This window comes from Neoarius graeffei, chromosome 4 (genome assembly GCF_027579695.1).
Source record: "Neoarius graeffei isolate fNeoGra1 chromosome 4, fNeoGra1.pri, whole genome shotgun sequence".
Classification (NCBI taxonomy): domain Eukaryota; kingdom Metazoa; phylum Chordata; class Actinopteri; order Siluriformes; family Ariidae; genus Neoarius; species Neoarius graeffei.
This window is the reverse complement of record NC_083572.1, coordinates 65,128,469-65,151,317: the sequence shown is the minus strand read 5'-3', so window position 1 is coordinate 65,151,317 and position 22,849 is coordinate 65,128,469. Positions and strand designations below refer to the sequence as shown.

Genomic DNA, 22,849 nt, shown 5'->3' with positions numbered 1-22,849 from the left:
GAATGTGATTGAAAACGCAGATGTTCGGTTATGTGTGGAAGGGATTTTTTTCGAAGACGAGGTGGTGTGGATAAAACATTTTTATAAACGGAGGGGGGGAAAATGTTCGGTTTTAAAAATACCCGGCTACGTGTGTACATGGCATTAGACATGAGCAAAATGCTCCACTGCACACTGAGGAAGAAGATGAAAGAGACAAAATGGTACACAATTTCAGAATTGTATAGTTGATGGTCAGGATCAGAAGTTTCAGAATTAAGACACCACATTCCACTTAAACAAGATTTTTGCCTTTTTGTTTTGTTGTGTGAAAAAAGCCTTCCTGAGAGCTGTACATTCACTTCAAGAAAGGGTTCAGTTATTAAAAACTGTTTTGGAGAAAAATACTAAACTTTTAAACATTTTCTTTCTTGCTTTTCCTGTATTTAACACTGGGTAAAGCCAACCCTTATGTGTAAGCTCATCATTTCATTGCATTTTTAAAAAGTTTTGCTTATTTTTATGAAATCCATAAATGCTGGAGTTGACTAGATAAGTGAGTTTTTGTTATATATTATACTTTCATTTTAAATGCCATTTTTCTCTTGTAGTGCATTTACATTTAATCATTTGGCAGGCTCATGAGTGAGGCAGAATCTAATCCAAGGAAGCAGCTGTTTAAGTAGAAGATTCAGTGAAAAATGGTTATTGGTACTAGTAATACCAACAATACCAATCGTAATATCACCATACAAACAATCAAGTGAGAAGATTATATTCAATTTATATGGCCTATGACTGAAATACTGCAATACATTTACAAATGGCTATGGTAACTCTAAATTATGAACTCCACTGAATATTAATATAAAATATATATGTGAATGTCCTTTTCCAGTATAAACTTTTCTACATTTTTAAAACCATATTATGAAATTGTCTAAAATAGCTACATATATCACCTTAAGTCTCATGGGCAACACTATTCATTCACTTTTATAACAGTTAAAATTCCCTTCTTGTTTGTCAGAAATATTTAAGTTCACGGTTACAATTTACTGATGTTTCATGTAGACGAATCAGTACTCAATTGTCACAGCTTTTGTCTTCAAATATTCATTAAGAGCCTCTTGGCCTGTTGGGAAGAGAGGGGCGGAAACCCACAATGTTAGCAGGACAGATACATACTTATTTGATTTATCTTTGCACACATGCATGCACAGTTCAGGCTTACCCAGATCTTTGCCAAAACCAGATTGCTTGAAACCACCGAAGGGAGCTGCCACATCGGTCTTGTTGTAGGTGTTGACAAACACGGTTCCAGCTTGAAGCTTCTCGCTTACATACAGGGCCTTACTGATGTCCCTTGTGAACACTCCTGATGCCAAGCCATACTCTGTAGCATTGGCCCTCTGCAGCACCCCATCTACATCACTGAGAGAGAAAATGATTTAGTAGAGATCAAGTCAGAAGTGTAAAAATGGAAGCTTAGGATTAGCACTTACTCATTCGGAAATCTGGAGATGATCATGACAGGGCCAAACGACTCCTCAGTAGCAATGTACATATGATCCTGCACATCAGTGAACACAGTGGGCTCAAAGAAAAAACCTGAGGGAAGAGAAAAGTCAAAATATTTCTTGACCCTCCAATTGCCAAACACATAGTAGCTTTCAAAATTGATCCTGTGTGACCTAAATACTTCTGCCATACATAAAGTGACATGAGAATATATGTATAAAATTCAGTGTCCAAGAAACAAAGGGCTTTCTCCTCACATCAATTAAGCACTTTTCTATTCAGACTGTTCAGGGTGCCAGCTATGTTTCAGTAACTAATGAAACACATTCTATGGCTCTGCTGTGTACATGCTATTTAGATGAAAATAAAGCTTGATTAGTTTTATATACACAGCATGTGAGAGCAGTACTATAGTCGCTCACACACAGCAAATATGGAAAGTGTGCAAATGGATGAGTGGAGGTAAGGGATTTGAGCTTCCACTTTAGATAAAAAGCAGAATCCAGAAATGGAGAAGAGACAGTTCCAGGAGCTGATGGGATATTATCATTAGTGTCCACCACAGGCCAGAAAGCGAAATAAAATAAAAATACTAACTGGCCAACTATACTGCCAATGGCATGAGCCAAAATAAAAATGCCTTCTTATACTGGGTCTGCTGTGTTCACTGAGCACCATATTACTGACACTATTACACTTAAAATGCAGTATGCATTAATATTATTTTTGTTAAAAAAGTTGCCCCCCCATCTCCAAATGTAACGGTTTCGTGACATTTGGGGAAAATTAAAAATTCTCAAAAGTTTTTGACTTGGCTATGATTGGTATGAGTCTCAGGTGCGTGTGCACACACAGTCTTCACCTGTCCGGTTGACTTGTTTCCCCCCACACACAAGCGTGGCTCCCTCCTTGACTCCTCGCTCACAGTATTCCACCAGTTTGTCCAAGTGAGCTTTGTGGTTCTGGGGGCCGTGATCAGTGGAACGGTCCAGAGGGTCACCAATCTTCATCTTCTTCACCTCTTCAACCTACAAACATACAGTACTCCGCTGCAGTCAGAACTATCACAGGCATCCATCAATTTAAAATATGAACCACTGACCTTGTAAGACAGTGAGGAGTCTCAACTTTTGCACTGCTTCAAATTTATACTGTTTTAACTAATGAAAACAAAGCCCAAAATATTTATAGCTTTAAAGGCAATTGCATGAATAAAATGTGTATAACACGGTTCAAGTTGTGCGCAGCTATATAGTATATCAAGTAGCCTAGGAAAATTCACTGGAGTTGAATTCTGTTAAAACAGCAAAGATGAAAAATTATGTTTTGTCCAAAATAGGCTTTTCTCCCTATAACATATTCTGGCACATATACCTAATCCAGGGCGGCACGGTGGTGTAGTGGTTAGCGCTGTCGCCTCACAGCAAGAAGGTCCTGGGTTCGAGCCCCGTGGCCGGCGAGGGCCTTTCTGTGCGGAGTTTGCATGTTCTCCCCGTGTCCGCGTGGGTTTCCTCCGGGTGCTCCGGTTTCCCCCACAGTCCAAAGACATGCAGGTCAGGTTAACTGGTGACTCTAAATTGACCGTAGGTGTGAATGTGAGTGTGAATGGTTGTCTGTGTCTATGTGTCAGCCCTGTGATGACCTGGCGACTTGTCCAGGGTGTACCCCGCCTTTCGCCCGTAGTCAGCTGGGATAGGCTCCAGCTTGCCTGCGACCCTGTAGAAGGATAAAGCGGCTAGAGATAATGAGATGAGATGAGATGAGATACCTAATCCATTCAGTTTGTAATCCAATACTGGGTGCTAAAATGTTTTGTGTTGCTCCTGAATGAAATGTTTAAAAGGGAGTTTTCTCTCTTTTCACTTTTGGGGTAAACAGAGTTTGTACCAAGTCAATACGTGATAAACCATGAGCCTACCTTAGCGAACACTCTGGACACTTAGACGAAAGTATACATGGTGTATGAAATAATATTATGCACACATACACAGTACAGATTGGACACACCTTGTAATTCATAGGTTTTTCTGTATTTTGACTATTTTCTACATTGTGGAATGATACTGAAAACATCAAAACTATGAACTATGTGGTCAATTTAAAAACCAAAAACAAACAAACAAAAACCCAGCAAAACACACACACACACGTCCGTGCTCCAAGCGCCATTAGGACTAATTACAGTACTATGCACCTGTTCCGGATTTGAGCGCAATCACAGTGTGCACTTATAAGGACTCTCTAAACACCCAGACTTGGTGAAGTATATGTACTATACCTAGTGTCTCATGTTACCAAGCCTTGTATCAGTGTATTGCCTTTCTGGTTTTGACTTTGTGTATTTGGACTCTGCCTTTCCGTCTTTGCCTCCTCCATTCTGTTTGTGCCTTATATGACCATTGCCCATTTCATGACCCTGCCTTTGTCTTACATTCCTGAACTGTTTACCTGCCTGTTTGTAAACAAACACTCTTCCTGCAATTACATTCACCTGGTTATAGGACACACTGAGCCATGCATTCCTCTTCCCACCAGAGACAAACAATAAGTAATCAAGTCTGCAGTCAAGTTAACAATACATGTGAACACCATAAAACAAAGGCTTAAGCAAGTCTTGTTAGGTGTTGATCACTAACAATTATTGAGAATGGTGATCAAAGGATCAATAAAAAGAAGAACTGACTGCTTATACCACTAAACTTAACACCTAGCTAAAGCGTACCAGCGGCATTTTTACACCCCCCCCACCTAGCCCTGCGACATAATTGACATTGGGGATTTGCAACACATGAATGAACCGAGGGTGGCATGGTGGTGTAGTGGTTAGCACTGTCGCCTCACAGCAAGAAGGTTCTGGGTTTGAGCCCAGCAGCTGACAAAGGCCTTTCTGTACGGAGTTTGTATGTTCTCCCTGTGTCTGCATGGGTTTCCTCTGGGTGTTCCGGTTTCCCCCCACAGTCCAAAGACATGTGGTTAGGTTAATTGGTGGCTCTAAAATTGATCGTAGGTGTGGCATATCTCCATGTGTCAGCCCTGTGATGATTTGGTGACTTGTCCAGGGTGTACCCTGCCTCTTGCCCATAGTCAGCTGGGATGGGCTCCAGCTTGCCTGCGACCCTGCACAGAATAAATGGTGATGGATGAATGAACTGAATAGTGAAGATTTAGAAGACATAGCAAGTCAGTTGGTGGACATTGACAACAATACAATGATAACCTCCATCATTTAAGTCTCTGTTCATGATCAGTCAGTCCATGAACTGCGATAGTGACTTGGAAGGAGAAATTCAGAAGGAGACTGTGCCTAAAATTTTGAATAGAACATGAGGTTCTGACATGACAAGCGGGTTCATTTCAGTATTGCAAACTATTTGGATGTTCCACAAGGAGTTTGTTATAGTGGGGTTGCAGTGTAAAGAGAAATGACAGTCCATCATTACTTTATGACATGAAGGTCAGTCAATCCAGAAAAAAAAAAAAAAAAGATTTAAAATGCATCTCCAAGTACAGTTTCAAAAACAAACACACTGATGAAACTGACTCTCATGAGGACTGTCTCAGGAGAAGACCAAGACTTACCTCTGCTGCAGAGGATAAGTTCATTAGAGTTACCAGTCTCAGAAAATCACCAATTAACATCACCTCAGATTAGAGCCTACATGAATGCTTCACAGTTCAAATAGCAGACACATCTCAACATCAACTGCTCAGAGGGGGCTCTGTGAATCAGGCCTTCACAGTCAAATTGCTCCAAAGAAACCACTACTGAGGGAGGCCAAAAATAATAAGAGAATTGCTTGAACCAAGAAACACAAGAAATGGACATTAAAACAGTGGAAATCTGTACTTCGGTCCATTCATTCCATTTTCTTCTGCTTATCCGAAGTCAGGTCATGGTGGGAGCAGGCTATTCCAGGTGTCCCTCTCCCCAGCGACACTTTCCAGTTCCTCCTGGGGGATCCCAAGACACACCCAGGCCAGATGAGATATATAAATCTCTCCAACGTGTTCGGAGTCTACCCAGAGGTCTCCTCCCAGTTGGACATGCCTGGAAAACCTCCAAAAGAAGGCGCCCAGGAGGCATCCTAATCAGATGCCCGAACCACCTCAGCTGACTCCTTTCAACATGAAGGAGCAGTGGCTCTACTCTGAGATCCCTCCGGATGTCTGAGCTCTTCACCCTATCTCTGAGGGTGAGCCCAGCCACCCTCCGGAGAAAGCTCATTTCAGCCGCCTGTATTCGCAATCTCATCCTTTCGGTCACTACCCAAAGCTCATGACCATCGGTGAGGGCTGGAACGTAGATTGACTGGTAAATCGAAAGCTTTACCTTCCGGCTCAGCTCCCTCTTCACCACGACAGACCGGTACAACACCCACATTACTGCTGACACCGCCCCAACCTGCCTGTCCATCTCACGCTCCATTTTGCAATCACTCGTAAACAAGACCCTGAGATACCTGAACTTCACTTGGGGCAGCAACTCACTCCCAACCCAGAGGGAGCATCCCACTGTTTTCCAGGAGAGAACCATGGCCTCAGACTTGGAGGTGCTGACGCTCATCCCAGCTGCTTCACTCTCTGCTGCAAACCATTCCAGTGCTTTCTGAAAGTCATGCTCTGAAGAAGCCAACAGAACTACATCATCTGCAAAAAAGCAGAGATGCAATTCTGAGGTTCCCAAACTGGACACCCTCCTCACCCTGGCTGCGCCTTTAGATCCTATCCATGAAGATCACAAAACAGGATCAGCAACAAGGGGCAGCCTTGGCGGAGTCCAACACACACTGGAAATGTGTTTGACTTTGTGCTGCAAATTTGAACACAGCTCTTACTTTGGTTGTACAAGGACCAGATGGCTCGTAGCAACGTCCCCGATACCCCATACTCTCACGGTGCTCCCCACAAGAGTCCCTGGGGGACACAGTCTTAAGCCTTTTCCAAATCTACAAAACACATGTAGATTGGCTGGTCATACTCCCATGAACCCCCAACAACCTTGCCAGGGTAAACAGCTGGTCCCACCATTCCACAGCCAGGATGGAATTCGCATTGCTCCTCCTGAATCTGAGGTTCAACAAATCAGTCAGAGCGTCCTTTCCAGCACCCTGGAATAATCATTCCCGGTGTGATACTCCTATAATTGGAGCACAGTCTCCGGTCCCCCTTTTGAAAAGATGAACCACCACCCCGGTCTGCCACTCCACAGGCACTGTACCCAACCTCCATGCGACATTGAAAAGGCGTGTCAGCCAAGACAGCTCAACAAATGTTCAGAGCCTTCAGCATCTCAGGACGAATCTCATCCACCCTGGTGCTTTGCCACTGAGGAGCTTCTTGACTGCCTCAGTGACCTCTGTCAGAAATATGGGTGAAGCTTCCCCAGAGTCCTCAGACTCCACCTCCTCCATGGAGGATGGGTTCAGGAGTTCCTCAAAGTGCTCCTTCCACCATCCAACAATATCCCCTATAGAGATATTGCATGTGACGTCACAGCCGATCCAGATTGTAACAGATGCCATCTTGTCGGTCAAACGCCATATTTCCACCTTCTACTTCTGCCTTTTCTTCTGGAAAACCCTACTATATACAATTCTACTACAACGGCTGCAAGCTCTCCCTACCTGTGCACGTTTTTTATGTGTATTTTTGCGTGTTGTTTGTCTGTACCGGACTTCAATATCCACTACAACCGTATGGACTTACTGGACATTGGTTTCCAGCAGAAAATGACGGTTTGTAGCAATTTCCATCGCATGCACAACATTCCAGACGAGATAGTGAGACCAGCGGGGTCTCCGTGGATTGTTATCGGGTCTGGCAGGCGAAGGAGGCGGCGTCGGGAGAGGAAGCAAAAGCGAGGCTGCAGAGCCGGCCTGTTGACTAAGCTCAGAAAACAGCCACTCAAATCTCCACTGCCAAGCCTCTATCTCTCCAACGCCAGATCCATGGTAAACAAGACGGACGATTTGGAATTACAGCTGGAATTACCTTATTCTATAATCGGCTGGTCAGTGCTATACTAGATACTACTGATATATCTAGTATCAGTACTAGTAATACTTAAGTGACTTACCTGTCCAATGAGGATTGTTATTTTCTTGTTTACAAGATGCCACATCTGAGGGCGGCTGACAAATCCTGAATTTCTGTAAAGATAACTGTCCAGAGATTTATAAGCACGCAGTGCTTCACCACTGAACAGCAAGGGAAAGTTAATGAGGTAATTATACACATCTGGGTATTCCACCTCTGGCAGTTCAATATCCACTGACACGGTTGTGAAAACTACGTCCGGTAATCGATAAGGGTCACTAATCTGTAGGTCGTTTATTTTAGACATATATCTAGTTATCTGTTCATTCGAAAAATGAGCCGTGTAGTCCATCGGTTGAAATTTATCCATTTTGTACATGAGTGCAGCAGTATTCAGCGGTGTTTTTTACCGACAAGATGGCGGCTGTGTACTTTCCGGTCACGTGACTGCAAGATCTCTATTCGGGTCAGCAGTTCTCCTCCCCAGCTGTGTACAGCCTGAAGCAAGCTCTGCTTCCCTTTCTTGAGTCGCTGAACCGTTTACCAGAACTTCCTTGAGGCCAACTGAAATTCCTTCTCCATGGCCTCCCTGAACTCTTCCCACACCCGGGTTTTTGCTTCAGCAACTGCCGAAGCTGCAGCCCTTCTGGCCTCTTGGTACCTGCCTGCTGCCTCAAGGGACCCCTGGGCCAACCAAGCCCGAAAGGCCCCTTTCTTCAGCTTGACAGCTTCCTTCACTGCCAGTGTCCACCAGCAGGTTCTTAGGTTACTGCCACAACAGGCACTGATGACCTTTTGGTCACAGCTCCTACAATCCGCCTCTACAATGGAAGCTTTGAACACAGTCCATTCGGATTCCATGTACCAAACCTCCCCCGGGATGCATGAAAAGCTCTTCCAGAGGTGGGAATTGAAGACCTCATGAACAGCAGACTCCGCCAGACGTTCCCAGTTCACCCTCACTACACGCTTAGGTTTACCAGGTCTGTCCGGCAGCCTCCCCCACCATCTGATCCAACTCACCACCAGTAGTGATCAGTTGACAGCTCTGCACCTTTCTTTACCTGAGTGTCCAGGACATACAGCCGTAGATCTGATGATACGATCACAAAGTTGATCATCAATCTTTGGCCTAAGGTGTTCTGGTACCAGGTACACTTATAAACCACCTTATGCTCGAGCATGGTGTTTGTTATGGCCAATCCATGATGTACACAGAAGTCCAACAACAAAACACCACTCGGGTTTCGATCAGGCAGGCCGTTCCTCCCAATCACCCCCCCCTCCAGGTTTCTCCATCATTGCCCACATGAGTGTTGAAGTCCCCCAGGAGAACTATTCTCTGGGGAGAACTCCAACACAGCGGCGCTCAGCCGAGGGCTTGAGTATCCCCACACCTGCCCGACACCTCTCACCCTGGGCAACACCAAAAAAGGAGAGATTCCACCCCCTCTCCAGGAATTTGGTTCCAGAACCGGCGCTATGTGTGGAGGTGAGCCCAACTATATCTAGTTGGTACCACTCCGCCTCCTGCACCAGCTCCAGTTCCTTCCCCACCAGAGAAGTGATGTTCCATGTCCCAATCACTAGTCTGCGCTGCTGAGGATCAGCATGCCCAGGCTCCCGCCTTTGCCTGCCACCCAGCTCATATTGCACCCGACCCCTGTGCCTGTCCTTGTGGGTGGTGGACCCCCATTGCAGCAGCTCCATGCAATTTCTTCGGACTGTGCCCGGGCGGGCCCCATGGGCCAAGGCCCGGCCACCAGATACTCGCTGGCGAGCTCCCTTCCCAGGTCTGGCTCCAGGCAGAGGCCTTAGTTTCCCCCTCCCAGGTGAGGTGCTGCAGCACCTTTTTGGTAGTTTTATCAGGGTCTTCAATTGCTTTGTCTAGACCCTCCCTGGAACCAATTTGCCTTGAGAGACCATACCAGGAGCTAATGCCCCTGACAACACAGCTCCAAGGATAACTGGGACACCCAAACCCCTCAACCATGTTAAGAAGGCAATTCTTCAGTGGGGTGTACTTTGGTCTGATGAGTACAAATTTGAGCTTTTTGGTTCCAACCACTGTCTTTGGAAGATGTAGAAAAAGGATAGTCTCTGCATGTGTGGTTCCCACGGTGAAGCATGAAGGAGGAGGTGTGATGGTGCATTGCAGGTGACACTGTTGGTGATTTATTCAAAATTGAAGGCACACTTAACCAGCGGCACTACCTAATGAAGCTGGCTGAGAGAATGTCAAGTGATTGCAAAGCTGTCAAAGCAAAAGATGGCTACATTTAAGAATCTAAAATATAAAAGACATTTTGCTTTGTTGACACTTTTTCTTACTACATAATTCCATGTGTTATTTCATGGTTCTGGTGCCTTCAGCATAATTCTACAAATGTAGAAAATAAAACAATAATACATTGAATTAGAAGGTGTATATAATTTTTTTCTCAATTAAAGAGTGCCAATAATTCTGGAGCTGAGGGTACAATACAAGCTGCATAATGCACTTTAAAATGTTAGAAGAAAAAAAAAAAATTAAAAAAATAATAATATATATATATATATATATATATATATATATATATATATATATATATATATATATATATATATATATTCTCTCTTACCACTCTTTGGACAAACGTGTCATGCAGGGATTCTTCTACAAACAGTCGTCCTGCAGCAATGCAGTTCTCCCCCTTATTGAAGAACACTGAACTCATCCCCTGTACAGGCCAAGAGACAGTGACTGTGTTAAGACGTTTGTTCTTAAAAGTGCATTCTGCACAAGACTTCACCAAATATGTACAACCGCAATTCCAAAAATGTTGGGACACTGTGTAAAATGCTAATAAATACAGAATGTGACAATTTGCAAAAATCAGGGAAACCCTATATATCAAAAGACATCTTTTAACACTAAACGTTTGGGAACTGACGAGACCAATTGCTGTAGTTTTGAAAGAGAAATGTTGTCCCATTCTTGACGGAGATACAATTTCAGTTGCTCAACAGTTCAGGGTCTCCTTTGTCGCATTTTGCACTTCATAAGCACCAAATGTTTTCAATAGGGGACAGGTCTGGACTGCAGGCAGGCCAGTTTAGCACCCAGACTCTCCTATTATGGCGCCATGCAGCTGTAATACATGCACAATGCAGCTTGGCATTGTCTTGCGTAAATAAGCAAGGCCCTTCCTGAAAAAGAGGTCCTCCAAATGGCAACATGTTGCTCCAAAACCTGTGTGTAATTATATTACACGCACACCCACACACACAAAATTCAGCATTAATGATGCCTTCCCAAATGTACAAGCTGCCCATGTCATGTGCACTAAAGCACCCTCATACCATCACAGATGCTGGCTTTTGAACTGTGCACCAAGAAGCCAGATGGTCCCTTTTCCCTCTCCTCTTTAGCCCGGAGGACACGATGTCCATGATTTCCAACAAGAACTTCACATTTTGATTTACACAATTTGCCCATGCAATCTTTCACAAAGTGGTCAACCCCTCCCCATCTTTACTTTGGAGAGACTGAGGATTCTCTGGGATGCACTTTTTATACAAAAATGATGTTGCTGACCTGTTACCAGATGGATGGATGGCACCCCACACACCTATTACACAATTTTTCCAGTCTTTTGTTGTCCCGGTCCCAAATTTTTGGAAACATGTTGCTGGTACCAAATTAAAAATGAGCATTTAAAAACAAAAAGTTGAAACTGAGGAAAAAAAAAAAAAAAGGTTATGTTGTCTTTGTGCCATTTGCAATTAAATATAGGGTTTCCATGAGTTGCAAATCACAGTCGGTTTTTATGTTTTACATCCCAGCTCTTTTAGAATTGTGGTTGTATAATTCGTTATAACTACTTTCATAACACTCAAATATTTCATATGTGAAGTGAGCAAAGAGGCACTCTGACCATTCTGACTGCTTTGTCCAGTTCACAGTCACTGAATATAATCAGAGGGGATTTACCACCCAGCTCCAGAGAGACCTTCTTCACATTACTGATCGCACAGCTGCAAGACAAACAGACGCACACACACACTTAGCAACTACCTAATCATGAACTCAGCATTGTGAGCCATGTCGTTTGTAGCTGAGGGTCAGAGTTCACCAACCTCTTCATGATCTGTTTGCCAATCTCAGTGGAACCAGTGAAGCCCAGTTTGCGCACATCAGGGTGGTCTGACAAACGTTGACCAACCAGAGCACCTGAAATGTGTTGAGAGGAAATGATCACATTCTCTATGATAAGTACTCTGCATTCAGCAATTTTAGAAAGACATGAAGACATACAATATGCAATTCAACAAGGGCACCCAATCCCATTTCTAACCTACAAACAAACAAACAAACAAACAAACAAACAAACAAACAAACAAAATTATGGTAAAGCTTTGTATAGAATCAAATTTTGACTAAACAAAATATTGTGGAACTAATGCCAAGAACTAAGGATTACTCATTGCCCAACTTAAGTAAATTCATGACCAAGCTGAACACATTATAAGCACTGCTCAGTGATTGCAAAAACAAACACAGCTTGCAGTTCTTTGCAACACTACTTGTTGGCACATCAAAAAAAAAAAAAGTGATCAAATTATGTGGGTAGGGAGAGGTGTCGTACAGACACGCACAGTACAGGCACTCACTCCTAACAAAAGTTAATCTGTCATCCATTCAAGAGTTACTCTACCACCATTAGTGCTTGGCCACCCTTTTTAAACAAGATAAAATCATTTTTCATTGAGTATTGGACCCATCCAGAATCATTAACCAGCATACATCAAAATGAAACCAAACATGCCCGATATACTTTAACAGCCTGAAAATAGACCTGGAGGCAAGACGTTAATGTCTGTGGATATAATTATGAATTGTGGATATAATCTGGGTTAACAGTCGTATTATGCAACAGCTTATGATTTAACAATGCTTACAAAGTCCTTTATCTCAATTGGGTGTCTTTGCCCAAGGCCATAAATTTCCGAGGGCAGGAACAACAGTGAGGTTGGTTTAGCTTTATATGAGCCAAAGATGATGCGTGTCTTCTTGAAATCTGAAGGCCATAAAACCAGTGAACAACTAACAGTTTCAGTTCATTTCAAACTATTTCTAGGGTCCTGATTAATTTGACCTTGGCTGGGTTTCCTTACATGAGCATGTCAAATTAACAATGTAAATTTACTCCTGGGCAGCACGGTGGTGTAGTGGTTAGCACTTTCGCCTCACAGCAAGAAGGTCCGGGTTCGAGCCCAGCGGCCGGCGAGGGCCTTTCTGTGCGGAGTTTGCATGTTCTCCCCGTGTCCGCGTGAGTTTCCTCCGGGTGCTCCGGTTTCCCCCACAGTCCAAAGACATGCAGGTTAGGTTAACTGGTGACTCTAAATTGAGCGTAGGTGTGAATGTGAATGGTTGTCTGTGTCTATGTGTCAGCCCTGTGATGACCTGGCGACTTGTCCAGGGTGTACCTCGCCTTTCGCCCGTAGTCAGCTGGGATAGGCTCCAGCTTGCCTGCAACCCTGTAGAACAGGATAAAGTGGCTGGAGATAATGAGATGAGATGAGAAATTTACTCTTTGACTAGGACCACTGTAAAACGTACCTGATCCAGGCAGGATGTTGATAACTCCTTTAGGGAACCCTGCCCTTGCAGTCAATTCTGCAAACTTCACAGCAGTCAGTGGGGTCACCTAAAGTTTAACACACAAACACGCATAACTAGTTTTGTCATGTCAGCTGTTATGAAAACTTAAACAAACTGACTTCAGGGAGGTTCAATTCAGCAGGCCATATGAGCTCCTCACCTGTGCAGGTTTCAGTACCACAGTGTTTCCAGCTGCCAGACAGGCTGCAGTTTTCCAGGCTAGCATCATCAGAGGATAATTCCAAGGAATCACAATACCACACACACTAAACACACAATTTGGTTATCCGATTCCTAAAAGTACTTACTGAATGGATTCCTATAATATTATAAATTCAGTGCATCGAAATTAGCACGTATGCAGAATAGCAAGTTGGAGTCTTTACCCAATTGGCTCTTTCTTCGTAAAGGTGAGGTTGCGATTGGGCCGAGCTTGATTGATTGGAATAGTGCAGCCCTGCAAAGGAATAACCAAAATGGTTACACACAGTAATGTCTTATACAGAGCTGTCAACTTTGCTTACAAGATAATCATAGCAGGTACAGAGAAAAAACAGAACTTTATCACAAAGACACCAACCTACTGGCAGACAGGACAACTTCATGTTAAATGATAAATGCTGTATGTAAATCAGCTGATTGTTTCACGAAAGAATAGAACATAATGTGTAGCAGTGTTGTAGGAAAAAAAAATTGAGATGTGCCTTAAAAACTGTTTGTCTTCTCTAGTGCAGTAGTCAGGGAGGAAAAAAAAAAAAGTTTACATGCATGTATATCAGTACGAGTATGATAATGTGTTAGTACTATGGAATTAGATTATCCTAATGTACATGTAATGACCTGATCTGCTGGCAATGGGCTTCATGAAGGTTCAATCAGTGAGCTGGAGCTTGATTAAGTACATCTGTAGAGTAATCTGTAGGGTGACCCATCATGCATTGTTGGACTGAAAAAACTCCAACATGGACCAAAACCTTTGCACTATTATACTCTATGCATTACTGCATATTTTTCCCCACTCTCTACAGCCCTGGAATGTCCTTCCCGCGCCATGTAACACATAGGGCAGCGCCGATCTCCGTTTCTGTAGCCCTCAGCCTCTTGCCTATTACATAGCTCGGGTTACAGTGGGGAGCTAGTCCTCTGGTAACCGTGAGAGTTTGACTCCCCACTCGCATCTGTATTGCAGTGTGCCCTGCCAGTAGGTACCATTTTTTATGATCGTCTTTGGTATGACCCGACCGCGAGTAGAACTTGCAACCTCCCGGTTGAGAGGCAGACATGCTAACCACTACGCCAACTCACAGTTAACCCTGGAATGCCACTAACCTACAGTGCTCAGCGTAAATGAGTACACCCCCTTTGAAAAGTAACATTTTAAACAATATCTCAATGAACACAAACAATTTCCAAAATGTTGAAAAGACAAAAGTTTAATACAACATCTGTTTAACTTATAACGTGAAAGTAAGGTTAATAATATAACTTAGATTACACATTTTTCAGTTTTACTCAAATTAGGGTGGTGCAAAAATGAGTACACCCCACAACAAAAACTACTACATCTAGTACTTTGTATGGCCTCCATGATTTTTAATGACAGCACCAAGTCTTCTAGGCATGGAATGAACAAGTTGGCAACATTTTGCAACATCAATCTTTTTCCATTCTTCAATGACCTCTTTTAGTGACTGGATGTTGGATGGAGAGTGATGCTCAACTTGTCTCTTCAGAATTCCTCAAAGAAAATTATTTCTTTACACCACAGAGGTGAAAGCTACAAGATCAGCAAAACTTTACTCATCAGTCAGACTACTGTAGCAAAAGTGGTACAAAAATTTAAGAAAGATGGAACTGCAACCATCTCACAGAGACGTCCAGATCATCCACGGAAGTTAACACCTCAACAGGAGCATCTTCTGATGAGAAGGGTTGAAGAAAATCAGCATGCAAGTTCACTGCAGTTATCTAAAGAAGTAGAAAGCCAAACTGGGGTGACTATTTCTCATGACACAATATGGCGTATACTACAGAGGAATGGCATGCATGGATGCAGTCCATGAAAGAAGCCTCTCCTAAAGCCCAGGCACAAAAAAGCCCGCCTAGAGTTTGCCAGGGCCCATGCTGACAAAGATGAAGACTACTGGGACTCTATACTCTGGAGTGATGAAACCAAGATAAATGTTTTTGGAACTGATGGCTTCAAAACTGTATGGTGTTGCAAAGGTGAGGAATACAAAGAAAAATGCATGGTGCCTACAGTGAAACATGGTGGTGGCAGTGTCCTTATGTGGGGCTGCATGAGTGCTGCTGGTGTCGGGGAGCTGCATTTCATTGATGGCTTCATGAATTCACAGATGTATTGCTCTATACTGAAAGAGAAGATGCTACCATCACTCCGTGCCCTTGGTCGTCGTGCACTTTTCCAACATGACAATGATCCTAAACACACATCTAAGGCCACTGTTGGATTTCTGAAGAAGAACAGGGTGAAAGTGATTCAGTGGCCAAGTATGTCTCCTGATCTGAACCCAATCGAACACCTATGGGGAATTCTGAAGAGACGAGTTGAGTATCACTCTCCATCCAGCATCCAGTCACTAAAAGAGGTCATTGTTGAAGAATGGAAAAAGATTGATGTTGCAAAATGTCACCAACTTGTTCATTCCATGCCTAGAAGACTTGGCGCTGTCATTAAGAATCATGGAGGCCATACAAAGTACTAGATGTAGTAGTTTTTGTTGTGGGGTGTACTCATTTTTGCACCACCCTAATTTGAGTAAAACTGAAAAATGTGTAATCCAAGTTTATATTATTAACCTTACTGTCACATTATAAGTTAAACAGATGTTATATTAAACTTTGTCTTGTCAACATTTTGGAAATTTTGTTCATTGAGATATTGTTTAAAATGTTACTTTTCAAAGGGGGTGTACTCATTTACGCTGAGCACTGTGCATATTTAAAATCCAGACTCCAGTTTGAATTTCATTATTGTTCTTTGTGTGCAAGTCTTTCCTTGTTGCATAGTGCTGTTATAGGATAATAATCAGTACCACATCCTGAAGTTTTCCCCCTTTTCTACCACAGCAACTTGCCAATAATTAATTTTTTATTCATTAAAGCATGACATTGTACTTTATTAGCTTATAGTTACATTTAATGCTGTGCAACTTCTGCAAAACAAGTTCATTTTTGTTATCACTCATGTTGAAACAGCTACAAATAATTGCTTCTCCAGTTTCTCTTAGGTGGTGTTTACATTAGACCGTATCCGTCTCGTTTTTGTCGCGGATGCACTGTCCGTTCACATTAAAACGCCGGGAAACGACTCCACAGGTGGAACAACTTGAATCCGCCAGGGCCCACGTATTCAACCCAGTTCGTATCTGATCCGGTGCTGTGCAAACATTGAGATACGAGGAAACGCAGTGCTGAGCTCTAGCTGACGTCGTCATTGGACAACGTCACTGTGACATCCACCTTCCTGATTCGCTGGCGTTGGTCATGTGACGCGACTGCTGAAAAACGGCGCGGACTTCACTTCCTGCTATTGTTTCCGCCTTGTATCACCTTTTTGTTTTTCATTAAAGAGTATAAAAAGTATGAATATAATGCTTTGCTTTGTCATTCTTAATGTTGTTCATGGTAAGATGCAAATACTGCCCATTGTGTAGTTATGATTGTCTTTAGGCTTGCCATCCTTCCACTTGCAAGTGGTGAGTGACTTGCGCATGCCCGATATGCACTGGGATCACACACACAGCGGCTCAGTCCCGAATCACTGCTCGTGCGCTTCACTCGCGCGCTCTGTGAGCTGCGCAGGGCCGGAGTGCGCACCCTCCAGAGGGCACTCGTTGTTCAGGGCGGAGTGATTTGGAGCGCAGCCGCTGAGGAGGAAGCGCTGAGCCGCACTGACACATTTCAACTTACGTGCCGTCTAATTAGTCATGTGATTAGCGTATCCGTGTATTGGCGTTGCTGTGTGCACGCGAATCGTTTTAAAAACGTTAATCTGATGATCCGCTGATACGGTCTAATGTAAACACCACCTTACAGTTAATGGGGGGGGGGGGGGGGGTGTTTCCAAGTTGTTGCGAAACCCCAAAACGTAATCTCCTCCCCCACTAGGAACAGCGTCACGTAAGCCTGTGATTTTGATTATAGCCAGTACTAGTGGCAGAGTTGCTACTTTAAGGCTACATCCACACGACAACGGCAACGAGATTTTTTTTTTTAGCGGGTAAAAAAAAAAAAAAAAAAAAAAAATATTGCGTCCACATGGGCAACGGATCAGTAAAATATCAGGTACATATGGCAACGCAACGCTTGCTGAAAACGATGCAATACACATCCTCTACGTGCGCTGTAAGACGGTCCCATCGGAGACACCAGAACAATAGAAGAAGTAGGACGCATGCGCATAAACCCCTTCTTCTAGTCATGTGGTTGTGACGTCATCGTAAACAAATCTGTTCTACTCATCCAGACGACTTCGCAACGGCGCCGTTGCCAGATTTTTCCACTCTGGAAACCATTCTCAAAAAATATCGTTTTGGGGCACCCAAAACGCCGGTGCCGTGTGGACGCCAGGCCGAAACGATAAAAAATTTTATCGGATTCACCTGAATCCGTTGCCGTGTGGACAGGGCCTAAGAAAATAACACATTAACATTAAGCTGCTTATATGCAATTATTGTGCAATGTCATTCAGGGGTGGTTCAGTGATTAAGCTTTTGAGCTAATTATCAGAAAGAAGCACACTTAACTGTCTATTGCTCAGCTCTGTGCTAACTGTATCCTGCCTAATATGCAAGCTGCTGACAAATGAAGGAAAAAATAATTTTGTGTATGGGTGGTCCCCCACAAAAAAAAAAAAAAAGATTACATTTATTATAAACATAGACAAAGATAACCTGCAATATTTGGTAGTTTTGCTTAGTCATGCTAAAGCTACACTTCAAAAAACACCCACAAAATATTTAAGTGGAACACACACACCTGGATCTTGTCACACCAGCCTGCAAAGTATCTGAATGTCTGAATGGACATTCCAACATGGGTTTTGAGGGCCAGTGTATAAACAGCTCCTGAGTCTATGGCCTCGATTGTGGCCAACTCCTCCTGATGCTGTTCCATCAGATCTGCCAATCTGAAGTAGGAGGGGGAAGAAGGGGGGAAACCACACACCTCTATTTGAATATTTGCTCACAAAGATTCCCTACTGCTTGAGATTGAAATGCAATTGTTGATTTTTAGATTTAGTGAGGAAGCCTCATTTTAATTGTGTATTCTCTCACTTGTAGATGAGTCTTCCCCTGTCTCTGGGGTTCATTTTGCCCCACTCGCCATTCTCAAATGCCTCTTTAGCGGCTGCCACAGCTTTCTCCACATCTGAGATCTGAGCTAGTGACACATCGCAGATTGGCTACAGAGAATAAAGCAGGTATGAGAGAGAGAGAGAGAGAGAGAGAGAGATTAAATATGTGGTGTGACAATGTAGGAAAACGAGTGGGTGGTGAGGATTGAAAAATTCCAATAAGGACCACATTTAAAAGGTGTCATTCCACAACAAACCGTTTAATACTTGCTCTTTTTGAAATACTATACAGGCTTTCGTCTAAATGGGGGAACAGGGGCGCTGCGCCCTCTTACTCTCGGCGTGCGCCCCCTTACCGACTCCGTGAAAACATCCCAGCAACACTACGTGACAATGTGTCTGATCATCAAATACGTTATAATTGCTCCAAAAATATTCCAATCATAGTAGATACACCGCCAGACGGTGCAAAAACAATCCGAATTGGCGTTCTCCAGACTGAGGCGCCATGTTGTTTAGTTGTTTACTTGTCGTGGCTGCTCTCGCGAGATTTGACATGGGTCACATACAAGGTCAGCTGACTTGTAGAGCGAGATTTCTCGAGACTGAATGACCTTTCAGCCACCGGCGCGGGAGCTTTTGACAGTAGTAGTTCGCGAGTTGTTTTTGTTGACACTTGGGCATTTAAAGATGTCATCCCGCGGCACGAAACGGAAGAAAGCCAAAGACTGTCCGGGGCAGAAGAAGATTACTTCTTTCTTTTTCAATGTTGACAGACAATTTGTTACAATTTCCTTCTCAGATAGCCACAGAATGTCCCATTGGAGCATTTTTCAAAGGCTTTGCGCGGCGGCGGCGGGGGGACGACAACCGGCACCATCTCCCCCCCCCCGCTTCACTCCCTCGCCATGGTGAGCGCCCTTATACTAAATTTTTCTAGAAAAAACCCTGCTATAGGTCACTCTGAGTTGCATACGCATGCTGCACGTGAAAGTGTTCTTCTACCCCCATTCCCTGTATTAGCCTATGAAAGAAAATAGACGGAAAAACAAGCGAATCAGAAAAAGCCCTACGAACTTGCATCACTTCGAAAATTAGTAGTCATGGCCTCGCCCATAACCCACTGGAGGGAGCGTCACAGTGCTGTTAGCCAATCAGAAGCGATATGTTTACATGTCATGAATATTCATGAGTAAGAGCTGAAATCCTGTCGTTCTCTCCCCACCCACTCCTCCACCAAACTAGAACAGCATGAAACAGGAGCATCACAGGATTTTTTTTTTTTTCTTTCACCAAAACCGGCTCACAGGGCATTCATTCATACTAGAGACCACTGCACAATTAATGAAAAAACGATGCAATGACACCTTTAAGAGACATAAAGGATGTGCTAAATGGAAGTATGAGAAGTTTTCAATCAATTTGGCTGGAAATGAGACACCTAAACAGTGACTAAAAGGGCACATATTAAAAAAAGCAAGACTTGGACATTGAGCATTATCTATAATCACAACAGAGCGTTTATGAAGGCGTATTGTTCACAGGGACTAGAGCTGCAACCTCTGTGCACAGTTACACAGTAGCTCCCTCATACCTTCTCCTATGGACCTTTAATAAACCACAGAACTTGACACTCTACCTGTGCAGTTGTAGGATTAATGGCCTTATAGGTTTTTCCTCCTTCGGCATCCACAAACTCTCCATTTATAAAGAGTTGGTGAGGCATTCGGATAGTCATGTTGTTGATATTCATCTCCACCTGCAATACATATAATGGTTCAAATAGAAGTTAGGGTTTCATGGAAATTTAGCATGAAACTGGATTGTTAAGTGTTTAAATTGCTATAGGAAAGTTAAACCCTCACATAATCTACAACTAGTTCTTCCTCAGCATCCTCTCCTCTCAGCTTCCTCACACACATCTGGATGAACTCCTGAAAGGTTGTGGCCATGTAAACATCCTCATTTTGCAGCTGCAGCTGACTCGCCCTCAACTTCACCTCTTCTACCAGTCTGCAGGAGAAAAACAAATATAAAGATTGAAAAATGGACAACTAGGTACAAGACAATGACAACAACACCTTGTGTGAGAGTTTATGTGCTCCACTTAAACAAACCCTGTATTCACCTGACAACATCCATAGAGGCAGCACCAGACTTAAAGAAGTCAGTGGAGTCATCAATGGTCTCAACATTAGTCAAGATGCTCTTCCAGACCACCTGGATGCGCGCGCGCGCACACACACACACACACACACACACACACACACACACACGACAGAGCTAAGAGACACTTTGCTCCGCCTTCTTACATAATCATATCTGTAATTCACTACAAACTGTATGTTGTAAGCCTATATGGGTTAATGATGACAGATAACACAGCTTACTGATAAAAGATAAAGTGGAAAAATGATAGGGCATCATTAAAATGAAGCTGATCTTATATACAGCAGTAAAATCTCTTTAACCAGCTCTTCACACTGAAATGTCAGCCATTTTGTTTTGCACAGGTGAAAATATTCAACTTCTAGTTCAGTAGCTGCAAAGTGAACATCTGCGTAGTGAACAGTGCCTCACCCTCATCTGCTCAGCAAAGCTCTTCTCCTCCTCCGTGAGCTCCACTGCAGTGCTGGATGCAGCCTTGAAATACTGAGCAGCTGCAATCATCTTCCCATCATCAAACTGAAGGTTCTTCACCAGCAGCTATAAACACAACCACATATTGTACATACTGTACACTCAACTGAGCAAACCTCACGTGTAAAATACATATTTGACTCAATGTTTGCTGCATAAAGCACTTGCAGTAAATTCATCTTCTGTACTGTCTCTCACTCATTCAGTTCTTCCTTCATTTCTTTCTACTTCAGACTCGTTTCCTGTTTTCAAACTACATCCCATCATTCATTTTGTGAGCTAAAAACAAAGTGCTGAAGCGGGAATAAAGTCCAGCTCATGTACTGACTCCGTGGTCAGCCAGTATGACCAAGATGAGCTGAGTGCAGCATTATTACATTCTGATAAGCTGAAATAACGGCGTTCGGTGCTGCTTTTAGAAAAACGAGCATTTTGTCCTTTTCTGGCTAAGGCTGGATTTAAAGGCTCGACTATTTATGTAACTGAAATGTCCTCATTTTTGATTTTCCAAACATGTGTGCATATTGCTTTAAAACAAACAGACCAAACGGTCATGAATGAACGCATTAAAACTCTGAAGTAGTCTACTTTTAATCATTAATAGAAGACTGTATTGTTAGAGCTGTCGCCTCACAGCAAGAAGGTCCGGGTTCGAGCCCCGTGGCCGGCGAGGGCCTTTCTGTGCGGAGTTTGCATGTTCTCCCTGTGTCCGCGTGGGTTTCCTCCAGGTGCTCCGGTTTCCCCCCCAGTCCAAAGACATGCAGGTTAGGTTAACCGGCGACTCTAAATTGAGCGTAGGTGTGAATGTGGGTGTGAATGGTTGTCTGTGTCTATGTGTCAGCCCTGTGATGACCTGGCGACTTGTCCAGGGTGTACCCCGCCTTTCGCCCATAGTCAGCTGGGATAGGCTCCAGCTTGCCTGCGACCCTGTAGAACAGGATAAAGCGGCTAGAGATAATGAGATGAGATGAGATGAGAAGACTATATTACTTTAAATTCTACGAGCATTACTCTGTGTTCTCACCGCCTTGCCATCGTTGCCAAACAGAATCAGGCCGTTCTTGCTGACCAGACCTGGCTGACTCGCTCCAGGGATCTCCAACAGTTGCCCTTTAGCTGTTGAACCATTATCCACTAATGTTGAACCATAGAAGGTCACGTTCTGTTTAAAATAATAAATAAATAAAGGAAGGAAGGGAAAAAAGGGGGGGGGGGGTTTAGAGTAGATACAATCCTGCTAACTAACCATTACTCAGCAAATTTAGGCAGAAAGTAAATTTGATTTTTGGTCAGTGTATGGATGATGTGTTTATTTAACAAGGCTTTCTACCATGCTGCATTTTTTATTTAACACATGGTGGACAAAACCATGCTCAAAAGATGTTTCTGGTATATCACTACTAGTGTGGTTCAATAAAAGCATAAAATGTGTGTGTGACGTGACAAACCTTTCCATCAATCTCTGCCCAGGCTCCAGGAACTTTATCATTTCCTCTGATCCAGTTATGAATGGCTTTTGCAGGCTGATTCCAATCAATCTACACACACACACACACACACACACACACACACACACACACACACACACACACACGTTTGTTCAGCACAAACACTCTAGTGAATTAGCTTACGTCTTGAGTTTTGGGTATTAAACATGTTCCGTGTCATTTAAAAAAAAGAAACCAAAACTGACACCAAAGAGAACTATG

The 22,849-nt window shown here is 43.3% G+C and overlaps 1 protein-coding gene across 2 annotated transcripts in view; it reads right to left on the bottom strand.

Annotated features, from left to right (window-relative positions):
* Positions 1–536: 536 nt before the first annotated feature.
* aldh1l1 (aldehyde dehydrogenase 1 family, member L1) overlaps positions 537–22,849 on the bottom strand; it is a 44,221-nt gene continuing 21,908 nt past the window's right edge. Inside the window, exons 6-23 of one of the 2 annotated variants that reach the window (XM_060919490.1) lie at positions 22,589–22,678; positions 22,165–22,302; positions 21,081–21,206; positions 20,629–20,720; positions 20,366–20,513; positions 20,140–20,259; positions 18,481–18,608; positions 18,182–18,332; positions 13,567–13,637; positions 13,341–13,446; positions 13,139–13,226; positions 11,656–11,749; positions 11,454–11,553; positions 10,158–10,256; positions 2,363–2,528; positions 1,485–1,590; positions 1,214–1,413; positions 537–1,114 (exon numbers count right to left, since the gene is read on the bottom strand). In XM_060919490.1, coding sequence (XP_060775473.1) covers positions 1,059–1,114; positions 1,214–1,413; positions 1,485–1,590; positions 2,363–2,528; positions 10,158–10,256; positions 11,454–11,553; positions 11,656–11,749; positions 13,139–13,226; positions 13,341–13,446; positions 13,567–13,637; positions 18,182–18,332; positions 18,481–18,608; positions 20,140–20,259; positions 20,366–20,513; positions 20,629–20,720; positions 21,081–21,206; positions 22,165–22,302; positions 22,589–22,678 — 2,079 coding nt within the window. In that variant the 3' untranslated portion in view covers positions 537–1,058. Of the gene's footprint in view, positions 1,115–1,213; positions 1,414–1,484; positions 1,591–2,362; positions 2,529–3,202; positions 4,618–10,157; positions 10,257–11,453; positions 11,554–11,655; positions 11,750–13,138; positions 13,227–13,340; positions 13,447–13,566; positions 13,638–18,181; positions 18,333–18,480; positions 18,609–20,139; positions 20,260–20,365; positions 20,514–20,628; positions 20,721–21,080; positions 21,207–22,164; positions 22,303–22,588; positions 22,679–22,849 lie in introns of those variants that run through there. The other variant, XM_060919491.1, reaches the window with a different exon arrangement.